Here is a 27,991-nt window from a genome sequence, read left to right as displayed (position 1 = left end):
GCATTTTTTAATCCTTATACTCATACACCTGAAGCTGGTTATTAATATTTCTTTTCCGAGAAAATGATTCTACATTTTGAAGCTAGTCTTCTTAAAGCTAAACTTTGTTGGATGTTCTTTAGAAAACCTTTTTGCGACGCTCATGCTAAAACGCTTCCGACAAAAGGAACAGAGTGAACAAGATTACTCAGATTAATTTTAAACATTCCTGCCTTTTATTAGTTTGTCTGCTCGAGGTTGTAATGCTGAAGCACAACAATGTGAGGAAAATGTTTCGGTTTAACAATTGTTGCGTGTGGCAGATGTGTTTATTTCGCAGAGCGATGGTTTCTCGGCATTTCTACCGCCGGGCCCAAGTTGAAAGTCAAATTAAAAGAGCAGTAAGCATTCTTCACATTCAAGCTAGCAAGCTTGTTTGATGGTTTTTGTCGAAAATAATGCGAATACAGAAGGGAACCGTGAAGCTTTTGCTATGTCACAACGTAACGTTTATGTTGGTTTCAGGCAGGTTGAAGGACATTGTATCCAGAAAGGAAACGATTTGTACGAGCAATTTCTTGATGAAAGAATTTGCTGACTCCACACGCAACCCACGGCGGATGAAGGCTTAAGCAGTGAAATTGACATCTATTCGATTGCAGTTAACATATCTTCACAAGCATATCTCCTTTCAATAAAATGGTGAATGTAACCAGCTGCCTCATTGCAGAACGATCACTCAAACTCGGTTCAACGCGCACACTAAACGACCCGTCAAAACTAAACTAAACAGTGCCGATCAATAAACAAACAACCACCCCGTATCGCAATCGAAGCTGGGCGTTAATGCATCAAATATTCAATTACACTCAACCGAACGGGTTCCCCATCCCAGCATCGCCGGCGATGCCTCCGGTGCCTGTTGCTCGGTGTCGCTGCGAAGTGTTGAGCCCGATAATCTCGTCCGGTGCATCTTCTGACCGGCACATCATCACGTGCCATCATGCTGCTCGTCCCGGTAATCGTCCTTAAATCCCCTTTTTGAGTTTACTCGCAAGAGCAAGCCCTGCTGCCTTCTTGCGGATGAGATATACACGGATCGAGCTGCGGTCCGATCCGAAGAAACATCTCGACAGTGTTTGAAGAGCTGTTGAGAGAAATGACGTTGTGCAGGGCAGGTGGAGAGGTAAGACGATGATGTGATGGAGTTGTTATTGTTTTGGATAAATTACATTTCTCGCTTTATCGTTCATTTAGCCGAGCGTGTTCATGCTTCGACCGGTGGAGCGATCGGCTTTGAAGCAAGTGGACCGAGATCGGACGGTAAAATGTTACACATACAAATTCGAGGTGCAATTGATAAATGAAAGTACTTTTGATTTCCAGTAGTCAAGACGATAAACTGTATGTAAAATGAATATTTCATTGAAGTAGCCAAGTAATTTATAACAAACGAGCGAAATTTGTATCGCGTTTTGTACAAGTCAGGACCTGAGATTCATTTTGAAATGACAATCTTAAAATATAGTAACATCTGAAAGTTTTATAATTTGTCGACCGATAGCTTTGCGCTAAATTTTGCAACCGATTTCACTATCAGCAAACTCTTTCGGTGACCACCAAATCACACAATTGTGTAAATTTAACGACCGATCGAAAGTTTGCGCCATGAAGTTCCTAACCACCGTTGGCAAGTTTTAGAAATTAAATCAATAAAACCATTTATTTCCTATCAAACTGTTACTCCCATCGTGGGATAGTTTTCCATTTTATGCTTTGCTTTATCGATACTTTGCCTCACTCGCCGCTGCTCATGTTACACTGTCCGTACAACGTGTTGCACGTGATTGCTAGCAGCGCGAGCGAAAGAAAATAAAATAATAAAAAAAAACAACAGAAACTGACTATTATTTACTGCAAACTTCTGGCTCACATGTACCGTGCCACGATCGTGTGGTCTCGTGTGTTACCGGGCGCCTGTCCTGTCCGGGCAAATGGTGCTGACAACGGCTAGGGCGATTACGTCGTCGGACATTATTTTATCCCATTACATTCTTCACGGTGTCCCTTTTCGGTGTCCCGGGGAAATGCTTCCCCTAATAACAGTATCATCGTCTTTATCGCTTCACTGCAAGCACTATCGCACGCTGTTTTGCATAGAGATCGTGCTGGGCGGATAAGGGATGGGGGGGGAGGGGAAATTATTTCCCAAGATGGACGACCAGTCGAGCGAAACGGTCTACAATGCTGTGGTGGTGGTGGTAGTTGAGGTTGGATCCCATTTTTGTCATCGACCACGACGCCACGGCGATCGAGATATGGGGTCGCACTAGCAAAATAGTAGTTCGTCGGAAAAGTTTTCGGAAAAACCGAAGTCGTTTGAAAGGGAGAGAAAATGGTACCGCACACACACACACAAAAAGGAACAGAAATGCATTGATATCTTACTGAGAAGATGCGAATCGACTTTCTTTCTGCAAAGTTGCAGCTGAGCAATGGCAGTTGGCAATCGCTTGTAGCGCAATTTTGCTTACGTTGTCTGGTAAAGAAGTGTTGGGGCGTCGTTGAGGATAGAAGGGAAAATGGATTCAAAATCCAACGGTATGCTTTGTTCGTCCAGGGTAAATACCTACCGCGGACAATTGGTCGCCACTGATGGCGTATGTAAGGAATGCCAGGAAGGGGCACAAAAATGGAAACATTCTGCCCTTGTGACTAACATCTCCTTATGTAATCATTTTGCGAGCGCCTCGTGCTTCCTGTTGCAGTGTGGTTTAATAACCCACTAAAGGTATGCGAAGGCGATACATTTTTTTCCTTTATAAAATCCATACACGAGCGAACAAAGCAGTACTCTTGAGGAGGGGATTGCTTTGCACGAATGGGAGTTTGTCTTGCCCGACCTACCCCTTTACCGGATACGATGCACAGTAATGCGATTGGCTAAAGTTTTCTGCAACAAAAGCGCTGCTAGTGCAATCGATTAAGGGACATCGGTCCATCGAGCGAAAGGTGCACGTTCGTATTGTGCATGTAGCATGGTTTATGCTACTTTTCAGATTGACTTACGAATCAGGTACAATGTTGCATACGATAAGGTCAAACCGGAACCATGTAAAAATATGCTGCATCGAAGTTTTATCGTTGGAACTGAATGATGGGATTGAATTTTTTAGCTTTTATATGCTAAACTGGCAGCTTTGGAGTATGAAAAAGAAAGATCAAGGAGCTGTCATATAAAAATCGATAATGTCTAGAAATTTAGCTTGATGCATTAATAAATTATAATTAGGTTTACTTTATGGCATTGAAGCTTTTCTATGGATAGTGACAAACAAAGCTTAGAACAGTAACAACGGGATAAATCGAATGATATAAAATTGCTAAACATGTTAGTGAACTATTTTGGAACTCATATCAATTAATTTTAATGTACATAGCCTTACCCTCTAGCGATGCATTTTTGTGTTCCCCATTCCTGCGTTCTTAATGCAAAAATAAATGGAATCTGTTCCAATGCCACAAAATGAAACAGCACTTTCACGAAGGTGCATTCGGCACATCCCTGACTGACCTGACTTTGGTCGAAACTCGAACACCGTACATGCTGCCGCACTGCTTCCAAACCGACCCACATACCAGGTCATCCTCTCGCTGGAGCGTCTGACCGTTTCCGTAAACCTTCGGTGAATGCTGAACATGCAAATTCGTTACATGCTACTGCACCATGCTCTTGCACATTTTCGGTAGCTCAGTTCTAGTTCCGGAACCTTCGTGTAAGTCTCCAACCCACCGTACCCTAGGCCAAGGAATGAAAGCCGTTGGAAAAATGAAGGAAGCGTCCAGTTTTCGACAGTTATTATGACACGATAAATTATTCCACTCTTCCATCCATTCTTGCCGCACGAACCGGGAACAGAACCTTGGATGCTGGGATGCTCTCTTTACAAGTGAATCGCTTTTTCTTCCCTCTGCTCCCCCGGTGCATCTCTTTCATTGCGGAAGGAGTTGACTGTCCAACCAGGTTGCATGCGATTCAATTACGTCCTCCCGACCAATGGACACTTTTGACCTACTGCTTTGCCATGCTACACAGCAGCTGGAACGACTTTTCTCTGGGTTGTTGAACAGATACAGACTAGTAGCAGTATATTTTGTTCTGGAATGTGAATAACTACCCACCAGCCACATGCTTCAGCTTTACCACAACTTTCCGGGTTGTATGATGAGTTTTTCCCAGCGAAGAAGATGCTCGTGCAGCGAACATATTTCACTTGCCGGTACCAATTTTTGGGCATATTTAGGTTTAATTAGTTAGAACCGGTACAGAGTGGTGCCTCTTTTGACTCTTGCCAACTTGTTCAATTAAAAACTGGACGATGCAATGATCAGAATAATTTAACAATGTGTCAAGCTTTGTATGTTGTTTCTTACGCAGGACTTAGCAAACAAAAATTATTTGAGAAGCGTGTGACTAATGTAGCTTGGTAGGTGTGTAGCTTAACGATTGTTTATTCAAAGAAACATTTAATTAACCGCATACAAACAATGGTAAGCAATGAAACTGGAAACAAATAATTTCATGCCTATCAAACTATTAACAGTCGTTTTATTATTTAACAGTGTTAAAGTCGTATAGAACAAATGCTGAAAAATATCGGGTTCATTTTAAGCAGGGTAACCAATCGATGCGACCAATAAGTACAATCGTAGTGAGATAGTTTTTGCAAGCGCAGAAATAGATCGCATCGTAGAGTTGACTAATTAGATTTGCAACAAGCTAAACCATGATTTTCAATTCTTTCTAGAAGTTTGAGTGTCCCCCTACCCAAGGTGAGGCTTCAAACCCCCAACATTTATTGTAAGAGATATTTCTTTTGAAATCGCTAAGTTGTCTGGCCGATTTGCTTCACCGACGAGCATCCAACAAAGGTAAGGCCTCAATCTCACCAACGTTCCAGTATAGAACTTTTTCTTGTCTTGAGCGTTTCCCCTCTTTCACATTCCGATCCTTTCCGTATCCTTTCCCTTAAAACACACTAAATTATCTTTTGCTTGTGATTGGTTGGTGCTCAATATCTGCATGTCTAGGTCAACCAGGTACTTGAGAAGAAAAAAGCGGAGAAGAAAGTGTTTTTTTTTTTCGAAATGCATTTCCTTTTCTTTTTGGCTTAATCCTCCATCTAGGTTTTTTTTCTCCTTGACTCCTTGGCCATCTAGGTTGGCACGCGAGCCATCTAACAGCTTATATAAATAAACTTCATTTTATTTATTTTTTCCAATAAATTCTTCTTTCTCTTCTTGGCTTCACTACCTTGTTGGTCTTGCCGGCCATCTAATTCCTTACTGACTAATCGACTTGCTTATAGATAGTGAGAGTTAATCTTCACTACGGTGGAACGGTCTGGATGAGATTAAAAGCCCCGAATTTCATCTCACTAGAACTAAGTTTCATCTGTCTGTATTTTTTTTTATTTTATTGTAAATTGTTTATGGGTTTAAGCTTTCCAAAAAATATGTTGCCCCTTTGCTAACAATTATGGGATGAAAATAAAAATTCCTGCGAGTCACGGGACGAACACAATAAGTATTCAAATTGCATAATAATGTAAAAAATTATGAAGAATTCGTAAAACGCAATTGAAAATGTAATAAAAACCTCTGAAAATCAGCAGAAATACACAAGAAAGCACGAAAAATCGCGAGAGTAGGCTTAAAATAATAAAAAAAAAAACAAGATGTAGAATCAATTTGAAGTGATTATTCCTACAGAACATAGTAATAAGTAAAACGAGAGAAGAAAATAGTAAAGGCATTGAGAATCAGTACAAAAACAAAAACAAAGAGTAAGAGAACCAGAAAGAAATAAACAATACTGACAAAAGGATACTTCGGCGTTCTATCAAGAAATTCTTGTACGCAATTTTGTGGTCCCTGTGCATCATTTTCCACTAACTAATGGGTTACATCTATTCAGTTTCCAATACCCATTAGGAAAGTGAACATTTCTCACGAACTCAGCGTTCGCAGCAACAGGTTGCTACCGGTTTTTTTATTCTTTTGGTGGCCGGAAATTAACAAACATATCAATTTTTCGAATGTATTCCCGACGGTGCTGTTGCTTTCAGCTTCCTTGGTAGTATCACGACTCTTTTGGCTTCCTTTTTTTGTGCATTGATCAAAGGGTATCTACCGGTACCGGTGAGTATAGATAGAACTGATTCGTCAAATGCATTCTCTGACAGTAAAAATATCTCGGACACGCTTTTCATGGCGTAGAGTAGCGCTTTTTTGTTGTTGTTGTTGTTTCTTCCTTTCATCCGCTTTCCAAGCATTATGTGGTTTGGTGAACTGGGTCCTCCATCTGTACGCTTCTATAGAGCTCGTAAAGCTTGTATCGAAAGCTTTTCATCTGTCTGATGTTTGTGTGATTACGTTGGTTTTTGTTTTTTTGCAACAGGAAACTGATTTTTTTCGGTTTTTTTTTTCTTCTATAGAACACAGCAGGAGAACAGATGAATCAAACTAAGCATATTGATAAGAACTACCAGGTATCGAAGATGGTAAAGATATTTATCAAAGGAAATACCACAAAGACAAGTTTCTTCTGACTGCCATCAAGTCGTATTATGCTTAGAAGCTTTTTTTTTTGTACCATCAAAGATATATTTAATAGAACAAGACGATAGACACACCATAAATCCTGCTCTGACGTCAAGTTGGTGCATCGACCGCTGAACGGTTTGTGTGTCATCCATATTTATGCTGAGCGAGCTTTATCTTTCATTTCCTTTTGCGCTTGCTTTCTTTCTTTACTTCTATTTGGTGCGCCGCTGACCGCGCTTTGTGTCTGAATTTGCATATTGATGTAAACTACCGACAGCAATCTACATTTCGGAGTGATTAAATTGCTCCACCGCTCAGCACCGTGGCTGAACCGGCACCGGCGGTTTGGGTATAAACATAATAAATTGCCGAAAGCTGTGCTGCTGGGTGGAACTGGTTTTTGTACCATGCAAAAGTCTTCAGCCTAAAACGCAGGCTCTAAGAGAATTAGCAAATTATAGATTTGTCGGTTTGTTTGTGTTTTGTTTTCTTGGCCCAGTTGAACGGACACCTTACTTAAGATGCGTGAAAACCAGTTTAGTCCCGCTGATAGGCGGCATGTTAAGTTGGGGACAGATTGTTGTAGAAGCGATTGGCTCGATTCCTAGCTGCTTGACACTATTTAATCATCTGCAAACGCACACTTTCTCTTTCTTTTACGACCGTAGACATGCGATATTTGTCGGTTGAGGGCTGCAATTTGAGCTTCTGATGTTTGAATGATCAGTTGATAAAGTTGGTGGACAACTTTTTTTGCGACACAATGTTTGCGACGTTTCCGTAAAATCTACCAATAGACGCACACAGTTTAATCAACTTCCTTCTATCACACAACCACGAGATCAAGATTCACACGAATTTGCGAGAAAGTGTGGACAGCAGGCAGGTTGGTTGGAAATCAGCGATAATATTCACGATGTGGGTCGTCCAAAAAATCGACAAAACCTGTTGGTGCCTTGTTGTGATGCGGTTTTTTTTCTTCCTCTTTTCAAAAACAGTACGCCGAGAAAGCTTCCTTGCTTGTTCAAGAGCGATATCTAACGGTTCTTGCTGGCCATATCGAATAGTTTGCCAAATGAATAGTTTAGAAAGCATCGTTTCGCCAGATATGGTAAGCTGGGAAAGAGTTCGGGTTCGGTATCGGTTGCGAGTGGTTGCGATCGACAGTCGTGTTTTAGAAACAGAACGAAAATGAGGCAACTACAGTTGCTCCTGATCGGGGCAGTGCTGCTATTGATCATGGCGACGCTACTGACCGTGCACGGTGAACCGATCAAGTCGGGTCACCATGGTCACGGTCACGGTCACGATCACCATCATCATCAGATACATCATCACCACAAGAAGAAGCACGGGAGCCATCATCATCACAACATGGTGTACGGGTTTGGCGATCCGTTCGAGTCGAATGGACGGTGGCTGCAGGACGAGAACAGCGAATGCAACTGCGACGTGATCGTGCAGAAGATGAAGAAACTACGCGAGAAGGTGCTGACCGTGGTGAGTTCGTTTGATAAGCTGCTAAAGGTACAGGTTGATCTGCGCAACATTAAGAATATGCTGAGGAACATTGACCTGAGCTTGACCACGCTGGGAGGTTTCGTTTCGAGCAGCGAGAGTCAGATCGCTTTCCTCGAGCATCAAACGCATTCAATTTCACTCAAGCTGAGGTAAGTGATGGTGTGGAATGGGATAGGCCTGAATGACATCCCCTTTTTATGTGCTGGTTCTGTTCTACTCCTCCCAATTAAATACAGTCGAGCAAAGGCTGGTATAGTGCAGCTGATAACGAAAGAAAATCTGGTGGAGGCTTTGGGACCGATCAAATCGTCTACCGATGCACCACCGCTAGAGGAGCTTGACGAAATCGTGTACAGCTCGTGTCAGGATCGCCGAATTGTCAAGACGGGCGTGTACAAGGTGTACGTAAATATCACCAAGAGTATGTACGTGCTGTGTAGTCTGGACTTTGGTCAGAATGCTTGGACGGTGATACAGAATCGCTACGATGGGTCGGAAACATTCTTCCGCCCGTGGAAACATTATCAGCTTGGCTTTGGGTACTACGGGTATGGCGAGTATTGGCTTGGTCTGGAAAACATCTACACGATGATGTCGGGTCGGGAGTACGAGCTGCTAATACTGATGGAAGACTTTGATGGTAAGTTTGCGTACGCCAAGTACAAGTACTTCCGCATCGAGGGCGAAAAGGACGATTACAAGCTGGCCAAGCTGCACGGTTACATTGGCAACGCGGGCAATTCGCTGCAGGATGCTGAGGGTATGAAGTTCTCCACATACGATCGGGATAATGACAAGTCGCAGACCAACTGTGCGCAGGAGAATCACGGTGGTTGGTGGTATAGGGCGTGCGGTGACAGGTAAGAGCGGAATGTGGAAGGAATTGAGTTCGGTTCGAACCAGTGCAACAAACACGTTTGTTTTTGGGTGTTTTATTTACAGCAACCTGAACGGTGCGTACCGGAAGGAGTACTCGCACGATCTGACCGGTATGTTCTGGAAGGAGTTCCGCGGCTTGAACTACAGTTTGAAGCGGTCTCGTATTATGATCAGGAACAAAAAGGAGCATCAGCACCACCATAAACCGCACTACCAGCATCATGGGTACCACCGAATAGACGTGGAGGATGGTGAGGAAGAGGTGGATGAAGAAGAGGAGTACGAGCCTTATTTTGAGGCTGAGTTTTAGTGCAACGATTGGGAAACGTGAATAAATTATTTATACCACATGTCATATTTATAGCGCAAAATGCTTCCAACAAAGGGCATCAATAAATTTTTTGTATCGATTACACTACTTGACACAATAATATTGATAATGGTGCAGACTGCAAGTTGGTTTTTATAATGAAGTTTAACCATGTGTGACAATTGGTGGAAACAAAAGTGGTAATTATTTCATTAGTAAAATAATATTTCCTTAATGGATATTATTGGACACACCAACACTGATCCTCACAGCCTTTCCTTGCTTACATAATGTAATTAATATTTTTTTTCCCCGATGATTGTCTCCAAACGATTACGTTAGTCAAATGTTGCACAATACATATATTAATATTGTGTAATTTATTTTCTGTCATAATAAATATTCTTTCTCCCAATCCGGCCCTTTTTTCCTTCCTGCCGATGTTGCCAAAACTGTGCCCGGTAAGGCCCATCGGTCTGATGCGAATCTCCGGCACAATTCGTCAATGTTGTGGTCATCTGTTCGGTCATTTTAACGGGTTGACATTTACAGCACATACCGCAAAACGGAAAGCTTTCCCTCTCTCGCTCAGTAAACGTACCGAGGAGGACAAGTGACCGCCAGCGTGAGGGTGAATTCTGAGCGAATAATTCAAATAATTTTTATTTATTACTGCGCCCAAGCACCTCTCCCTTCTCCAAAATGGGCAGTGATTTATATAGAGCAAAGACTCCCTCGAAGCAACATAGTAGAAGGGAGTTTCACATTTTTCTGTTTCACAGGAAGAAGATGTTTCCAGGAAGAAATGAAATGGAAATAAATTAATATAAAATGCATTTCAGCATTAATGGCTATTAATCCATCGTGGAATCTGGGGATCGGACGATTTGAATGAGGCAATATCAATTCATGGAAAACCTTTCCACTTACTAATTGAGATTTTTCAGTGATGTTTTGTTGTGAGCTTACCATCTATGCAGAGAATAAATTTGGAATAATAAGGTTTTGATTACTTACATTCAATTTCATTCATTTGTGTTTTGTATCTACATGCATATATGTATTTGAAAAGCTGCGTACGAGCTGCGTATTCGGCATAAACTCCTGTTAACCAAATTAGAGAATTTTGGGTGTGGCATGCCGTTGCTGAGTTGGTTAGGATCTTTTATAACAAATGGACCATACACGGCTAAACAAGTTAACTGCCTCCACCCATCATTCACAGGGGTATCTGGTATCCCTGAGGGAAGTGCCTATGACACCTCCTTTTTGCTGACGATATTAAAATCTTTCGTCTCGCGTAAGGGGCGGGTTTAACGGTAAGCGGAGTGAGCAGCCGCTGGGGACACCGAGCTAGCAAGGCTCCCCAAATCCACTAGAATCTTTTCCCAGTCAACGTGTTAGAGGCTTCAAACTTCCATTCCGGTTAGGGCCTCCAGGGAGTTAAATTCGCCGCTGTCTCGCGTCCTTCGACGATTGGTTTGGAATGACTCCTTATGTGGAGTCCCACGTTATTACATAAAGCCTACAGAGCGCTGGCCCTCATTTCTCGTATGACGTGCGATATACGAGACACATTCTGCCTTAAGGCTTTGTAGTGCTGTTGGGATCGCTCCACCTTGAACTATGCCAGCATAATCTGAACTGCAGTCGAAGGTACCGCTATGTTGGGTTTAGAGCGGGTCCAGAGGAAATTTACTAAGCTTGCAGTCCATCGATTTCTACACGGTTACACCGTTCTTAAGCCTACTGGTGGACATACGCATGCGCAGTTCTACTTCATAGTTAGTATCATTTCCTTTGAACACTACAAATGGCTTATGAGATTATAGATACCTGATTATAGATCCTTGTTGGACAGTCAGTCCTCTCTACTTGGGAATGGTTCGGATGCACTCCGGTCTTGTAGTGTAAAACGCTGCTATCGCCCCTACCACCGAACCGTCCAAAGTAGTAAGTAATCTAAATTGTTAAAACCTTGGAACAAACAGTTGAATTTATGCAATAAATAAATACAATTGTAGGGGAATCAAATATTTACCCAATTTATTTATAATTAGTAACACACATAACCTGACTTACAAAATGCTGAAAATAACCCAATTTCACCAGTTTTCTACGTCAGTTGCAGAATGTTTAAACATTTGTATGTAGTACGATTTCCAAAATTAGGCAAATGGTTCACTCGCATAACAGAACAGAGTGAAGACATATAGTTCCCGGCAATGAAATATACTTCACGTCGCTTTCGGTTCCAGTTACGGGATGGGATGCAAATGCCAGAATCCTCGTGGTTTTCGGGAGCGTTTTACTTTGATGTTTTAAAACCGGGCACGAAATGTTACCTTTCACGATCAAAAACAGTACCATTCCTCCTTTTTCAGTCGGTGCATTTGGCATCGCTGTGCAGGCAAGAAAAACGGAAAAAATGTTTGCTGGACGAAGGTAGCGTGCTCAAAATTCTAGAACCAGTCTTCGGGTTGCCTTGTACTGCTCAACACCGGATGCATTGCCACCGGTGCAGCACACACATTGCACCAGAGCTGGTAAGGAGCGATGGTAATTTTTGTTTATTTGTACGTGTGTGCACTTCTTATCATTGCTCTAAGCGTCGCTCAACATAATCATCATTATCGTCTGCATCATCAGCTGCCTCGTCGACGGATGGTACCGCCAGGAATTCGCAGCTCGTGAACCGGTTTAAAATGAAACGAGGCGTGCGCGGATTTTCTATCGGTTGTCCTGTTCTGTACCGTGTGCTTTTGCACTTAGATTTCCTTTCCTTTTATTTTGTGACTTCCTCCTGTGGCGGTAAAGTTTCGACAACATTTTGGACAACCCAACCCAACAGCGGGAGATGAGATCGAATGCAGAACGACACAACAAGAACGTTGCGCTTGTACCGTTAGTTTTTTATGCATCCTCAGCACACACACACACACACACACACACACACACACACACACACACACACACACACACACACACACACACACACACACACACACACACACACACACACACACACACACACACACACACACACACACACACACACACACACACACACACACACACACACACACACACACACACACACACACACACACACACACACACACACACACACACACACACACACACACACACACACACACACACACACACACACACACACACACACACACACACACACACACACACACACACACACACACACACACACACACACACACACACACACACACACACACACACACACACACACACACACACACACACACACACACACACACACACACACACACACACACACACACACACACACACACACACACACACACACACACACACACACACACACACACACACACACACACACACACACACACACACACACACACACACACACACACACACACACACACATTAAATGGTTGAAAATTAAATTGGCTTTTAAACTTTTTCCATTTAGCAAATTATGTTAATCCAGAACGCTCTAGCACACGAGCACACACACAGACCAACCTCAAGAACCGAAACCCGGTGCAACGGTGCTTTGCTCTATGTTCGCGCTAGGGAGAACATACTGTTTTTTTTTGTTTTGTTGTTGTGTTTCGGACATTTTTTTTTTCTGTTTTCCGTTTAGTTGCCTCACACGCCAGTTCCACATATTTTCGGTTTTGATTTTATACTGTCGTATGAAAGTTTCGGCTACGAGTGAATAGTTTGTTGTGAAAGTAGTGTATTTTTTTTTTTTGCTGTTGCTATTGCTTTTGGCCACACTTCCATGTGCTTACCGCACATTAAATTTTCATTTTATTTCCACTCTTATTTGAGGACTTTTCTTTCCACCGAAATAAGAATAATGAAATGGTTGAGATTTTTCGTCGTGAGTGGTGAGAAGTGCAACTGTTACATGTTAAAACATTTGGCCGTGGAACTGGATTGGAGTGCACGTTTTTGAACTGAATATGGTCCGAAAAAATAATTTTTCAAACCAAATTATGTGACACGTTCGTACTGGCCCGTTACTAATAGCTGGCGTTTAGTTATTTTTAATGATACAAACACTTCAACAGTACTTTTTTCAAGCAAATTTCTGCGCTGCCATGTTCATTTATTTTAATCAGCTATGCAATTATTTCTTTAAGATGTTTAAAAAAAATATAATGATGTTGCTTGTACTTTCCACACGATATCATTTTTAAGTGCGAGTGTGATACTTTTCTGTCTGCTTCACGGCAGGAATTAATTTTTCTTTACATTCCTCTAGATTTAAGATGATTATCATAAAAAGAGCACTAGATAGAGAGATAAAGATAGAGATATCATAGAGTTTTTAAACGATTTGATCTCGAATAGGTAAGAGAGATCTTTTCCTTCTGTTGCTCTCCATATTTCTGGCTTCGATGAGCAACGCCTAAATGCATGCAATTTTTGTAAAAGTTTGGATGGATAGATTCTTTGTACTGGCTTCGAGCCTGCTTTTGACTTAAAAAGGTAGTTTTGATAGTTTCAAGGTACCTATTACTCTTCTTTGAAGGCCGATACTTACTATTAGTAAATTAATATAATTATTTCATCAGCACAACATAACACACATTGAAGTTCAGGTTCAATAATGTAATGATTCAATCAACCATATGCATTATTCATGTACAATAATTTGTGCTCGAATCTTATCTTATCTTTAGCTCCACCGGTCAACCGGCTGAGTAGCGTTAAGTTTTCCCCACCTCCAAACTCTTTGTATCCTGCCCATAAACCCTACAGGCAGCAACAACACTTTAAATCCAGCCATCCCTCCGAGCAATATTTATCGCTCCGGCTCAGGATAATGTAATATGTACCCAACTCATCACCTCCAACCCGTCGCCACCGAAGCCACCAGCCGGTACCGTTTGCGCCACTGGACTGCAGGCAATCGCTTGAGGTTAATTTGCTTAACATGACGATGCTTAAGACGATGGAGACGATGGAGAAGTTGCGAAAGTTTTGCGGGCAAAAGTTTCCCAAAGTCCAATATTCCGACTTTCCCGACGTGCCGTTGCGACGGACCATCGATCAACCGCATTGTGCCCGTTTGCTTGTGCCGAGTGCGCTAGAAAGAAGGTCAAAGCCTGGTCCGAGCGGTGGATTGAATCACGGGCCCATGGTAATGATGAAGCGGCAGGAGTAAATTACCGGCTGGGGAGGATTATAAATTTTAATCTCTTCTTTTCCGTGGGGCAGGGTTTTGTTCTCGGTTTGTGTGTGTGTGTGTTGTTGGGTGCAGCAGGCTGGTAAAGTTACGACACGTACTTACTGGTTTCCACCTTTTTGTGAGATAAGATCTTGTAACATTTTAGGTGCTTTGGGTGGCAAGAGCAAGTGAAAAAGTGGATGAGCAGCTGGGCGGATGGAGCAACAGAGTTATCGATCGTTTTCTGATCGAAATGGAGTAATTGTCTTTTGATGTTGATAACAATTAGGAAGCAATCTGGTCTGAAAATAGAATTTATTGCTAGGAGGCTAAGCTAAGTATGTTGGACTGGTTCTTTGGAGAGGATTTTTAACTGACGTGGTGTTAATATAACAGACTGGATGAACGTCGATACTGATTCTAAGCTGCAGTTTATGCAATCTCTTAAGTTTAAGGTTGGGTCCAGCATTCCTGTGGACCATGTTAGCAATATTGCAGAAGGGGTTCAAGTGTTTTAGGCTGACCAGAACATAAATTGTTACATTATCTGTGCTGATAGTCTCTGACAGTTACCAAAAGCATTGTTCATTGGGACGTTGACACTCTTAGATGAAGCTATGCCAGGGGTGAAAAGCCATGTACAATTCGCAACAGTCAACACATCATAACTTACCTTAAGAATTGTCTTTCCATCTCGAATACATACAAGTGGCATTTTAACAGTCTGCATAGTCAGTAACTCATAGCAAAAATTTCTTTCAAATTTCATTTTCCTTTTCCATCAAGCGGTGTTTGTACCCAAAATCAACAAACAAATACGCACGCCATTCCAAGGTCAATAATGATTTGTGGTTCCTTTTATTTTTACGTTCCATACCGTTACTAATCCTAGTCGAGTTAAGGACATCACTGAAGCATAAAAAATTGTGACAAGGATGCGTTTGTCTTTGCAATCGTTTAGTGTTTTCTCTATTCCCATTTCTCATACTATTGAATTGCGTTTCATGCTTCGCTCCGTCTACTTTTGTGTCGCGTTTCACCCTGGCTCGTAACGCACACGAACCGTGCACCACTTGCACGATTTCGTAGGATTTGTGTGCATATTTATGGAAAAGAAAAACATGTTTATAATGATACGAGAAGAGCAAAAACTAAAAAAAAGTGAATAAACATTTTTGCTGACAACTAAACATTCTTCACGAGTACAGTCATTTCTTTGTTTTAGTGGTTTTCTCTTGAATTTCATGTGTTGTGTTAATGTGTTTTCATACTTCATGCCTTTTCAACTCAAGTTTCCTCTTCCTCTTGTATCTGCACAGTTGAAGTGATCGTTTTGTAAAGTTGCTTCATAGGAATGGTACAGACAGAAGCAGTTTGTTTGTGATGTTTTTTTGCACCTGCACATTTGTTCGATAATTTATTTACGCTTCTACCATTGTTACCATCTCCATGTATGATTTGTTGTTGCCTGTACCGTTTTGTTTGATGTTGGGGTTGTTATCTGTTTCATTTGCAGTGATAGAGTAGCTAAGTACGCACATTTAGAATCACATTTATACAGTATTTACAGATGACAAAATCTTGCTTACGCGTTTGCACATACTGGGGATTGTGTACTTATCTCTTACGCGTTACTCTATGCCGGATGAGGGGTTTGGTTTTTTTGTTGCATAAGTTTAATATTTCAATTACTTGTATATGACTAACTTTAGCTCAAATGTTACAGCTTCACGCTGTTTTGTATTTTATGTTTTCCTTTGCATTTCTTTTGCTTGTGTTTCGTGCCCATAACAGTAGCGCTGGATGTACGCGATACATCGCTGCGCTAGTGTCTAATCAAGTTTAAGGAATGTGTTTCCATCCACCGGTTTTTTGTTCGTCACCATGCTCTTCAAAACCACATTCATCACCCGGCTGGTGCTGCCCCTGGCCACCACAAGACCGTAGGCCTTGAGGTGCATAATTTTACGCGGGCGCCCATACGTCCCGGCGGTGGCACGGCTCGTAAATCTTCGTTACGGGAACTTTCGAAGTATCTGCCCTAATCCCTCCCCGGTCGGGGTCGGGGCGAAAACTTTGCACTACACCATCACACCATCCCGGAAGCAAGCGGGCAAAAAAAAGCTGGAAATGGAGTAAAAACTGGAACAAAAAAAACAAAACTCCCGCTCGTCCTGCTGTACACTGCACTCGAGTTTTCTCCCTGCTTTAGCCGAACCAGCTTTGTAACATGATTACACTCAATTACGTAGATTACATTCGACTACTAATTGGGTGCGCTAGTGCGCCAGTTTTATGTTGCAATGATACTGAGGATGCTCCTCCAAGACGATGCTCCAGCGTAGACATACGCCACACAGACACACTTCAGCGGGGAGCCACTGTACGAGTGTGTGTGTATGTGTGGTTCAAGTTTCTTGCACCGGATTCTGGTGAAGATATCATGGATTCAAGCACTTCATTGTGAAGGTGGAACTCCGACAGCGGTTTCTTCGAGTCGTCGAAGACGTCGCTGTTCAATTCCGTTTTTATCGCTCATTTCCCGTCTGTTTCTTGGTATTGGATTCACCTAACAGCTCCCGGAAGCGCGCCGAAGAAAATCAACTTCCCATTTCCTGCGGGGATACTAACAACCGTGCGGCTGTGTGTATGTGTGTAGCTTCACACGAGCAAACCACGCGAGCTGCTTCACGAGCTTGTTCAATTTTGGGTTGGTTTTTAACATTCCGCAACTTCGTTTGGTTTTTATTTCCTTAGCTTCACTTCCAGTCCGCGCGTAGCCGGTTTTGCGCGTACATTAAATATTAATTTGGTGCTCCATTTCAACCCACTGATCCTGCCTACTTCATAGCCCTCGTGGACGAAAAGAAAACGTCGCAAAAAAAAAAAAACAAACAGCAGCGTAATTGTACAGAAGTAAGATTTTTTGTTCCTCTTGCTTACCCATGCCGAGCAAGCTGAATGTGGTGCAAAAAAAGAAAAACAACGAATAGAAGACGTGTCGAGAAAATGAAAAACTCGTGCTGGCAACACTCCTTCTACTGCCCGCGGGCTGCTGGTTGTGCCCGGTTTTAGGCAAGCGTTACGCGATCGGGAAAAGCGTTACGACGACGAAACCTTCACTTCGCTAGCGCAGGATTTCTGTATTTTCCAATGTTTTTGTGCGCGCACTTGTGTTTGTGTGTGTGCACGTGGGCAGAGAAATAAGAGAAAAAAAGATGCTGCAAAATACACGAAATAAAAATAAACCTTAGCAGCCCTTTCCCATTGGCACAAGGCATCGATAGCGTCATGCGTCCCGCTCAAAAGCATGGTTTATGTTTGCCCATTTTACACTTTTTACGGTGCTGTAAATGTATGCTTACGTACTTCGTTATTTTATTAACATTTCATTTTTTATCTCCTTGTTCATATTCTTTTTTTGTTGCGCTTATGCCTTTTTTCTGTTAGACAAAAAATAAAAGTCGCATTCCTTCGTTATTTTCTTTTGCGTGTGGAGCGGTTGTTGTTCTTGCAGCAGTTCGTTTGTTTGTTACCGTTGGCGGATGTTTAGGTTGCTCATTTTCACCGTGCTTTTGGCTTCTTTTTTTTTTAGTTGCTGTTGGTTTGGTGCGAGTTTCGATGCGTGGCAGCCACTTGGCACATTTTATGGACGCCGCACCAGCCAACAATATTCGCTCGACACATTTTACGAATCGAAAGCGTGCGAGTGTGAGAAGGAGTGTGTGGTGACTTCGTACTAAGCAAAAGCACACGCACACAGTTGGTGCGTGTGCAATGTATGAAGCCTTGTGCCAGGAAGTCAAAGGGAACAGGGTGGCGACAAATGGTCGCCTAATGTTTCATCCGTTTTTAGGCGTCAGTGCATGTAAATTATGATTCTGATGACGGGGTTTTTCGCGGCTTCAAAAAAAAAAAAAAAAAAAAAAAAACGCTGTGTCTTGGCGCGATTACTAAGCTACGGAGCAACAAACGTCATTTTGGCTGCGGGAAACGTGGTTCCGTTGGTATTTGCCGGCGGGTAATATGGACTCGTTAACGATGCTCGTGAAACTGACGACTGTTGCCTGATGCGGTGTCAAACAGGCTCGTTGAGAAGCGTGAGCGGTAATCAAACGTAAAACTAGCGTGGAAGGGATGTTGGTGATGGCGTGCTTCTGTTAACAGCAATTCGTTTTTTATTAATTAATCAAGGGAGTTCATTAAACGGGTAGGCAAACTTGTACGTCAAATTAACGTTAAACAACACATTTCTGCCAAACAGGGTAACAAACTTCTGAGTTGAGCGATATAAAAAGGAACCAAAATATTAAAATGAACTTGTGTACATCTCGTTGCATAAATTCAGGCTCCTAAAGATGTCCTCGTTCAAAATGTCTTGCTATGGTGAAAAGGCCGAAATAAAGCAACGGAAATTGTGCTATTTGCACAACCAAAGTTTTATACTTCTTCACCTTTCATGCATCAAATGACAGTGTTGAAAATGATGGGACAAAAGATAGAAGTTTGTGAACGAAAAACGAAAAGATGTGCTAAGGGAAAGAAAGTTGATGTGCGCTGGTGTCCCTTATTGTGTAGTGAGACGTAATATCATACCAGTACTACTATGTACATTCAGTAAGTGTTAGCCGATACTAGCGTGAGTGAAAGAGTTTGTGTGCACATTGTCGCTAAGTGAGCGATACCGGACCCGAAACCGGAACCATTTCATATCGAATGTTGCAATGTTGTTGGTGCCAGAACTGAGACAAAGGGAATAGGTTCTATGTACAAGGCATGGAACATCTTGAAAAGGTGCTCAACATTTCATCTTTGCTCACCATGCTTCTTTCGTGTGCATTCCGTCGACGGTTCTATTGAGTGTGTGGTTGGGTGCGTTGAGATTTGCTGCTGCGTTCTGTTGATGTATCTAAACCTCAATCAACCGCACATACATGGCTTCGTATAAATTCGTTTTCGATCTAAATTACCTTTATTTAGCTAAGGCAAATCATCGATTTGCTACTCTGATCTAACACCATTATTTACACGTGTACTCTCCGGCTTCTTTCTTGGGCATCCACACTTACACTGCCATTTTCTTCCGTTAACAATCGAAACAATAGAACGGCCGAAGGCAATGAAAACATGAGATCTTGCTGATTAAACCAAATGTCTACCAGAGTCGTATATACAAGCACACACATACTGTCCAACACAAACGACTCCCACTGTCTAGATCAGCTGCACACAGCAGTCTGTCTGCACATTACTCGTCAGTAAGCGTTACTGTCGCCATCAAAACTAACAGCTTACCGGGCCATACCGGGCAAGGGAGAGTAGAGAACACATACCGAGCAGTACCACCGACAGGGTGCGGGTCGAACTTTCGCTCGTGGCTGTGACGGATGATCGCCAGCCCATATCGAGTCCGATGGATTCACGCGAGAGCGGCAGCTCTGTCGGTTCATCCAACTCTTTCGGGCAGGGCAGTATGGTGTCCTTCCGTAGCTTCATCAGGGTGACGGGTTGCAGTTGACTTTTGTCCTGGCTAGCACCATCGGGCAAGGATCGGCTTGAGCTGTACTTTTTCTGCACCACTACGCCCGGCTTTCGGTGGCCCGTGTCATCGTAGTAGTCCTCATCGAATAGGATCGATTCCTGTGGCTGGCTGCGGCCGAACTCTTTCAGCTGGTTGTGCGTGAGCGATGGTGTGCCGTAGATGCCTTTGATGTCGTACAAGCATTCTACGTGCTGTAGCGTGTACCGGAGTTCCTCGTTTTTGGTGTTGTTTCGTAGATCGAATAACCACAGCAGCCGACAGTCGCACAGAAATCGGTTGTCTGTGAATGAGTGTTGAAACGAAAGATTCTCATTTAATGCTGAGTTAGTAGACTAGCTTTTTTTCGAAGACCAAGACCGTGTAAGTGGCTTTAAAAAAATATATATATGCTTAGTAGAAAGGACATTAAGTATACAAGTTCACTTCACACGGCGAAAGTCAATAACCTATCGAAGGTCGTTAAGCCAATAAGAAGCAAAAGACGCAGCTCTTTATAAAGTTTGATATAACCTTTCCCTAAACAAACCCATTTAAAGCACAAGCTTAATCGTAACGAATGGTGGCGCTCTATATTACAACAGACGCCTTCATCGACACCAAAGCCAGCCAACACCACACCATCGGAACCGGCATGTGGTGCCGGCGAGAGGTGATGCACCAACTTCCCTTTGCTGCATTCTTGACAGTTTGGCACGTTGGGCAAAATTCGATCATAAACTCTGACCTGCCAAAATACAAGGCAAATGGAAGGCAGAAGCTGTCTGTTAACTTTTGGGCACGCTGCCAGTCGCGAGCAGTACAAACTTCACCCACCCAGATGGATGGCTGTTCGCTTTCTTCTTGATGCTTTTTTTTCTTTCTTCTTCAAACCTCTGGTGCTGGTGGTGGAATGCTTGCGGAAAGGTGTAAAAGTCAAACGGCGAAAGCATGCCACAACGAGCCCAATAAGTAGCCAATGGATAGACGCAACAAAAACTAAAAATCGTCGACAAGAGTAATGTACAATCGGTGTTACCGACCTTCGGCAGGCATCCTGTGTAACAACGTCCATCATGTACTTTATGTTGCCTGGGCTGCCCATCATGAAAGGGAGTGCGAATGGCAGAATTTATTGCAACCATCGACCATCGGAGGAGCGACTTCGCGTGCCACTTTGCTTGACTGTTGCAAGATGAAACCAATCGTGTAAACTTCCACCCCGGAACGGTGGAAAGGTGTCCCGCAAGGAAATCCATCAATAGTGTGTGGCAGTTTGGTGTGGAAGTTTCGGTTGAGCTTCCGATGCGTTTCGTTTGGCAGGATTATCGGTGGTGAAGTTTTCGTTTTTTTTTTTTGCGGAACAACAAAAAAGCACAACTGGTTCGGTGAAAGTTTGCGTTTTTGCTGGTGTCAGGGGATGTTTGGTATGCTCCAGTTCAGTTGAAAGTGAGTGCGCTGCAGAGCCAACGTTTAATCGAAAGAAACTGCTTTCCGTTAACGGGACGGTTAAAGTTTCCCGCGAGCCACCGGATGACGGGTTGGGTTTTCCAGTTGCACCATGATTGATTCCAGCTGCCAAGATTAAACCGGTGCTAGCTTAGCGGTACATTTATTAAATCAATATTTTGAAAGTTGACTCAACGGAGAGTGGTAGCATGCAAAATCGACATCGATGGGAGGAATAACTTGACAGCATTGTGCACAATTTTCCACCGGTGAAAGTTGTGTTGGCCTGCCGATATTAGAAAGCAACCAATTCATCGCCAACTCGTGGCACGTACATAATCGAAGATATGGACAATTTTGAAGGTTGATTGGAAGCGTGAGTCCCTGTACACTTGACACAAGCTAGCCATCGTCTCTAAGGCTACCACCAATCGGGAATGGAGCAACTTTTCCTCCATTTGCCAAACCGAAAGTATGTTTCCTCTCGTTCCGCTGGAGTTCCTCGTGGGAGTTTGCCAACATCAGTCAAACCGTGGTCCCAAAGGTGTGTGTGGTATAATATACAGAAGGGGAGGAGGTGTGCGAGCGACGTGCCATTGACGTTGAGATGATGATTCACAGGGCCACCGGCCGGTGCAAAAGTTTATTTAGCTTTTACGGCTAATGAAAATTTAAATGAACTCAAAAACTGTGTATTTCAGGTTAGTACTAAGCACTGGCGGGTTAGGTGATGTTGGAGCAGTGGGTGGGAAAAGAAAAATTTTCCCTACATTCCACTACGGTTAATGAAAACGATGATTGATGGTAGTCGGGGGGGTTTTTTTTTTCGTTGTTCACGACCACTTCGCCAAACCGAACGAGAGGGTATAGCGAGGGTGCTCCGTGTGCTGATATGAGACCACCATGCGTCTGTGGTCATTTGCGCAGTGCTCAAAATAGGATTTCCCTTTTCTCCTTTTTTGCATTTTTCACCGGGACACCGACAATTTTCGTGTACACAAGTGACAGTTTTCTCCTATCAACCGGACAAAGTTGGTAATTGTGATTGATGTTGGAGTGATTTTTTCCTGCTTTTTCCGTTTTTTTTTATGCCACGAATCGTAAGTTGTGTGTGTATGTGTGTGTGTAGGGTTACGGCAGGGAAAAGTGAAACTTTTCCAAAAGCCCCAAGCAATGGTAATCCCTATCTTAATGATGCAAAGAACAATAAAAAGGGAAAAAGCGCCTATAAAAAACTACTCCAAACGCTCAAAAAAGACTCATTTAAAAATGAATGATTTAACCAACCGCTGAAGCTTTTCTTTTAGGTGCGAGGACTCAAAGAGTATTATTCCTGTTAATTAAAAAACAATTGCAATCTTCCATGTGCGTTTGTTTGTTTTTTCCTCCCACCTTTGTTTAGCGGATGAGTTTATTCTTTTTACAAGCCACCGAGAGCTGCAACATCGTTTAACATTGCAAATGACATCAATGATGAAATGAATTTAATTTAAATTCAAAATTATGCATTGAACGCAACGTGGCTGGTACGGTTTGTTTGGAAAAAAACACACACACTCACACACTCCCCACCAACGGCAAGTATAAGCCTACGATGGGAACTCTTAATTGTGTAATTCATATGGAAAGTTAATCTCTTTTGAAAAGTATTCATCGTTCCCCAAAAGTTCGTCGTCTGTGCGTCACCCGCCGCACAAAATGAGAATTTTGAGTGTATGTATGAGGTAAAACACACTTTGATCTTTCACTGACCAAAAGTGGCCCTAGGGCCCTTGTTCTGACAGCTTCACAAACCACCTACCATGTCACGAGACGTCTGACGGAAGAGTAATAAATTACTGTTTTTCTCATTAGTTGGTTCGGGCGGGGGAGCTTTTTTTTTCTACCTTACTCCACACTATTAGCATGTGCAATCGAACGGTTCAAGATGAATTTCAAACAGAAGGGTCCGAAACATTATTAAATTTCTCTGAATGCTCACGGATCAAAGAGATTATGAAGTTCTGTACGCATGGGACAATAAACCACGCACACGTGCACAGCTGTGCGTTGGGGGACTCATTATATTTGCTGGGTGAGAGTCGCTTTCGAGTGGTGTTTTTTGCGAAGTGGCTATTTGGAGTTACCTGCAGGTGGGTGGGAATGCTTTCTGAATTATTGTTCATCGCAAGGTATGGTACTACATTTGTAGTTTCGTGTGTCAGGTACGCAATAGTATATTTGAGGAAACATCCAAAAAATGGCCCAAATCTCTAGTTCAGTTAACCACTGTAAAGCTTGCAGTATCTTACGGGACATTTGGCCAGGAATAAGTTGGCTTCAAAGTACATGGCTTACAGTTATAAGCTGGTAAAATCAGATATACAGATCAAGTGAACTTCATTCCGATGATTGAGGATCAATGAGATGTAAAGCTCCTGAAATGTGGATTTGAGGATGCTTCGCACGAAGGAAGCTAACAGAATATGAAATTCTAATGCTGTTAAGAAAAATTATATACAGAGACTCAAACGAAAATCCATCTAAAACTCATCGACTCGACTTCGTGGGAAATTTTCTTTAACGTTTTTCAAGTTGTTTGATTCTTATTTATTTCCTTCCAGTATTGCCGGCTCACATCATATTGTCACCACTGTCTGCAAAGACTGTCTGGCTTCTGTTACGCAACTTTGAAAGCTTTTTTTTTTTTCATTAAATTTTACACGTTTTTAATGACGACTGCTGACTCCTAGGTAAAGTTTTCTCTCTCGTAGGAGGAACTACTTGTTTGCCACTTTTCTCAGCTTGCTATCTCCTGGTTTGTTTAATGGAACAATAAATGACATATCTGCATCAATCATGTAAATTCCGGCAGAGTAACACATTCTTTCTGACACTACGGCATAAAGCCGTCATACTAAAATTATTTTATAAATAAAACTACGTATTCTTTCTCCTCTTAACAAAAATAACTATCAATTTCTATGACTCAGATATACGGCCTGGTCGTATTTCAATTAAAAAAAATCATTGCTCTAGATTAGGTTGAAGCACTTTAACGACAAAATCGATTCTACAAATTCTTAGCTTAATGATCTTCTAGGTCATGCTGGCCATCGAAGGGCCCAGTAAGCCCTATTTATACTACATAGTTGAATGGTCAGTCCCCATTACGGGGAAACGGGCCTGATGAGATTTGAACCTTGGTCCTGACGTGTAAAAACCGGCGCCATTTTCGCCACAACACCAGACCGCTCTGATGTATTACACTACAATAACCGTTTGACGGGAAAAACGAAAAATGATGTTTCTGTTTTTCTTTTTTCTTGAAACAGACTAAAAATCCCTCCTTAATACCAAGCAATTGCTCGATTTTAAGATGTTCGGTTTTCGGTTTGAGTCACTGTACATTTAAGAACTTTAGAGTTGACTACTTATCCTTGCAAATTGCACTCAGAATTATAATTCATAATTTAATAAATGTAGTACACCATGAAGTAATAAAGCAATAGAATGATATGCATCATATGTACTTCCTTCAACTACTCCCAGCAACCTAGGACACCAGTTCTAACGGTAAGGTTTAGTGACAAAGAATTGAAGCCACCCATTACTCAAAGACAAGCTACGAACTTTATTTATTTTCCCACTTCCAGGTGAGTGGAAGCTCTCTGCAAGGGAAGATATCCACACGACGCAACGGCTGGCAACGAATGCCGACTAGCAGATGGGGCATGGGCTCAAGTGGTCGTAAAACAAAAAAGGATCCTTTTTGAGGTCACACCAACACAAAACCCAACGGCACAAAATGGATGCTACGGTTTCCACACAGAAGTAGCCCATTGTGCCACTAATTGGGTTGAGATTTTGCACGTGTGCTCCAAAACAGGGCCCGGAGTTCGTTCTGAGTCGTCTTCCTCGTGCTCGTGTCACGCGATGCACCGAAAGGTATAAAACTTTCCTCCTTTTCCCGTCTTTCCCGACCGTAATAGCGTACCTTTGAGATGAAGAATGGCCGTACTGTTGACTAGGTTGTCCATTAGTGGGAGGAAGTTGTTGTACGTAATCGTTTCCAGCTGATTGGAGTTTAGGTTGAGATTAAGGACGGCCGGAACGCCAGTAAAAATGCCCCGCTCGAGCCGCTTCAACCGGTTGTTCTCCAGGTTAAGCTTCCGCAGGTTGTTTAACCCGTCAAAAGCTCGGGCAGATAGTTTCTGTACGTGGGAGAGAAACGTGAGGAAAACAAAAACAGAGAAGAACAATTTAAGTATAGGAAATAAAGAATAATTACTTTTTTATTCATTTAACTACCTCAATCTGATTGTGATCTAAGTCCAGCTCCTGTAGACTCCACAGCTCGGCAAAAATTGTATCACCGATGAACGACAGACTGTTGGCGGTCAGCTTTAGTATTCGCAGGTTACCAAGGCCCTTGAAGATTTCTCGCGTCAGCACAGCTATCTGATTCGATTCGAGCTTCAGCTCGTCCAGGCTGGTGAGATACACGAACACGTCTTCGTGCAGCATGGAAAGGTTGTTAAAGTCTAAGTTGAGCTTGCGCAGCGCCGGCAGATGTACAAGCGCTTCCTTGTCTAGCTCGAGAATTTCGTTACGCTCCAGATTGATCTCCTCCAGAAACGGATGGTTAGCGAACGCGAACGGATGCACAATGCGGATCTGGTTCTTGTGTAACGTCACGTTGCGCAGCTCGGTCAGATTGCCGAACGCGTAGTTCAACAGATCCGGTATAACGCCGTACTCGATCGTCAGCTGCTTAAGGTACTTGAGCGTGTGCAGCACGTCCGACGGGATGTACGCAAGGTTGCCGATCTTCTGTACCGTAATCTTTAGCTGCTCCAGCGTGGATTGCGTCTGGAAGGCGAGCCAATTAGCGTCCTTGCGTGGTAGATCCTTGCTAAAGATCCAACAGTTTGCTTTCTGTGCTTTCACGTGCGGATCGTCCGGTGAGCAGTGGCAAACGAGCTTCATCTCTCGGTCACCCGAGCAAAGGTTCATGAGCGGCGACGGAACTATCATCTGTGGTAGTATGGGCGGTGAAGATTTTCCCTTCTTAACATCCTTCTCCCGGTATCGACTCTCTATTGGACTAGTGACGATACAGAGCACCAGCAGCGCTAGCGTCATATTTTGATATGTCGCCGATGCCATTGTGCAGGTCTGGGGTGGGCTCTTTGCTCTGGAAATGTTTTACCTAAAGTAGATAGAAATGGATTGAAAAAGAGCGTTAAATCAGATGACAAACTTATTCTTCAACACGACCACTGATTCGTGATATACTAATGCCAATTAAAATATATTTTCACCACCGTCAACATACGCGGGTATGTGGTTGTTTAGGAGTGCAAAACAAATGTGCCGTTCTCGAGACATTAAAACGTTGAAATTGTAAACAAATTGCGTCAAGGTATGGGCTCGTAATGGAATTGCACAAGCGTTGTTTTGCTCGAAATTCGAACAAACCGCGGTACATAACGATTGATGTGAAGTGTTTGCGGGTAGCTAGTGGAAACATACATATACATGTTCCATGAACGTATTTACGAGAATTGCAGTGCATGAATGACTATTAAGCTGTGGTTAAATTAGGTTGGCATATGTTTTCCTGCAAAATTGCCATTTAATAGAAAAAGGTGTTTTCATCTTCAAGTTCAAGAAAACTCAAAAACACCATTCACTGCACAATAGAGAAAGTTAATTGTCTAAATATAATAATGTTTCGATGAGTTGCTAGTAGTTTGTGCATTACAAAACAACATGTTGATAGCAAAATCTTTCAATTTGTTTGTGATACAAGTTTCTCTAATTTAATCTTGCCGTCCTGACTGTCTTCAACCAGACCGTCAAACACAACGAAACGTTTCGGTCATGCTGAGCTGGCAGTCTGCTCATCTTAAGTATCCAACTTTACTTCGATCGCGCAACAAGCGATAAGAAACCTAGTTGACAAAACAATGAACGAACAAAAGTTGCTTCCCTCTTTATCGGACCAAACCCGAACCGTTTCTCGAAAGGAAAGGAGCTACTTTTGCTGAGCAGGGTAAATGTACGAGGGAAGGGTAGAAAACGATCGGTTAGACAAGAATCGCGAGTTTTATACAGTGGCGAAAGCGTGTCACACCGAACAACCCACAAAAAAGGGGAAAGTCAATGAACAGCTTTATTATGAAAGTAATTTCCGGCTCGAGACAGTGTGGCGCCGAAGTGTTAGGGGTGAAGCGTATGGGAAGCACTATTTGTTTCGGAGAAGGGAAATTGGGAAAAGAGTGCAGCTATTTTTGTCTTTAAGATTGGAAAACGAATGTTTTAAAGTGAGCTTGAAGCGTGTTAAAGCGTTTGCATCAAATGAAGGTTTTAACGTATGCATTTTTCGTGTGGTGTTGCTGTTACCTAGTGGTAAGTTTTCCGGTAAGTCTTGTTGACTACTTATTGTCAAAATGTATGAGCTTCATCAGTTTATTTATGGAAGTTACGACGATAAGATTGAATGAGCCTCGGCGCCATTTGTCAAACATCAGCAATTGTATCACGCTCCATGCTGATCAGA

General features: G+C 42.6%; 4 protein-coding genes across 4 annotated transcripts in view; 2 read left to right on the top strand and 2 right to left on the bottom strand.

Moving 5' to 3' along the window:
• Positions 1-27,991, top strand: part of LOC126558879 (uncharacterized) — a 553,494-nt gene that overhangs the window by 380,532 nt on the left and 144,971 nt on the right. The window lies entirely within an intron of this gene.
• Positions 1-27,991, bottom strand: part of LOC126558878 (uncharacterized) — a 521,842-nt gene that overhangs the window by 394,379 nt on the left and 99,472 nt on the right. The gene's annotated exons all lie outside the window — the stretch shown is intronic.
• Positions 7,777-9,295, top strand: LOC126558056 (fibrinogen-like protein 1). Its single transcript, XM_050213991.1, has 3 exons — positions 7,777-8,255; positions 8,343-8,966; positions 9,049-9,295. Exons 1-3 carry the CDS (start codon positions 7,777-7,779, stop codon positions 9,293-9,295), a joined length of 1,350 nt encoding a protein of 449 aa, XP_050069948.1.
• LOC126557685 (connectin-like) overlaps positions 19,764-27,991 on the bottom strand; it is a 323,190-nt gene continuing 314,962 nt past the window's right edge. Inside the window, exons 2-4 of the mRNA XM_050213542.1 lie at positions 25,738-26,604; positions 25,424-25,640; positions 19,764-20,302 (exon numbers count right to left, since the gene is read on the bottom strand). Coding sequence (XP_050069499.1) covers positions 19,764-20,302; positions 25,424-25,640; positions 25,738-26,595 — 1,614 coding nt within the window. The 5' untranslated portion in view covers positions 26,596-26,604. The remainder of the gene's footprint in view (positions 20,303-25,423; positions 25,641-25,737; positions 26,605-27,991) is intronic.

Source organism: Anopheles maculipalpis, chromosome 2RL (genome assembly GCF_943734695.1).
Source record: "Anopheles maculipalpis chromosome 2RL, idAnoMacuDA_375_x, whole genome shotgun sequence".
NCBI lineage: Eukaryota > Metazoa > Arthropoda > Insecta > Diptera > Culicidae > Anopheles > Anopheles maculipalpis.
The sequence above is the reverse complement of the archived record's forward strand: the minus strand, read 5'-3'. Positions and strand labels throughout refer to the sequence as shown.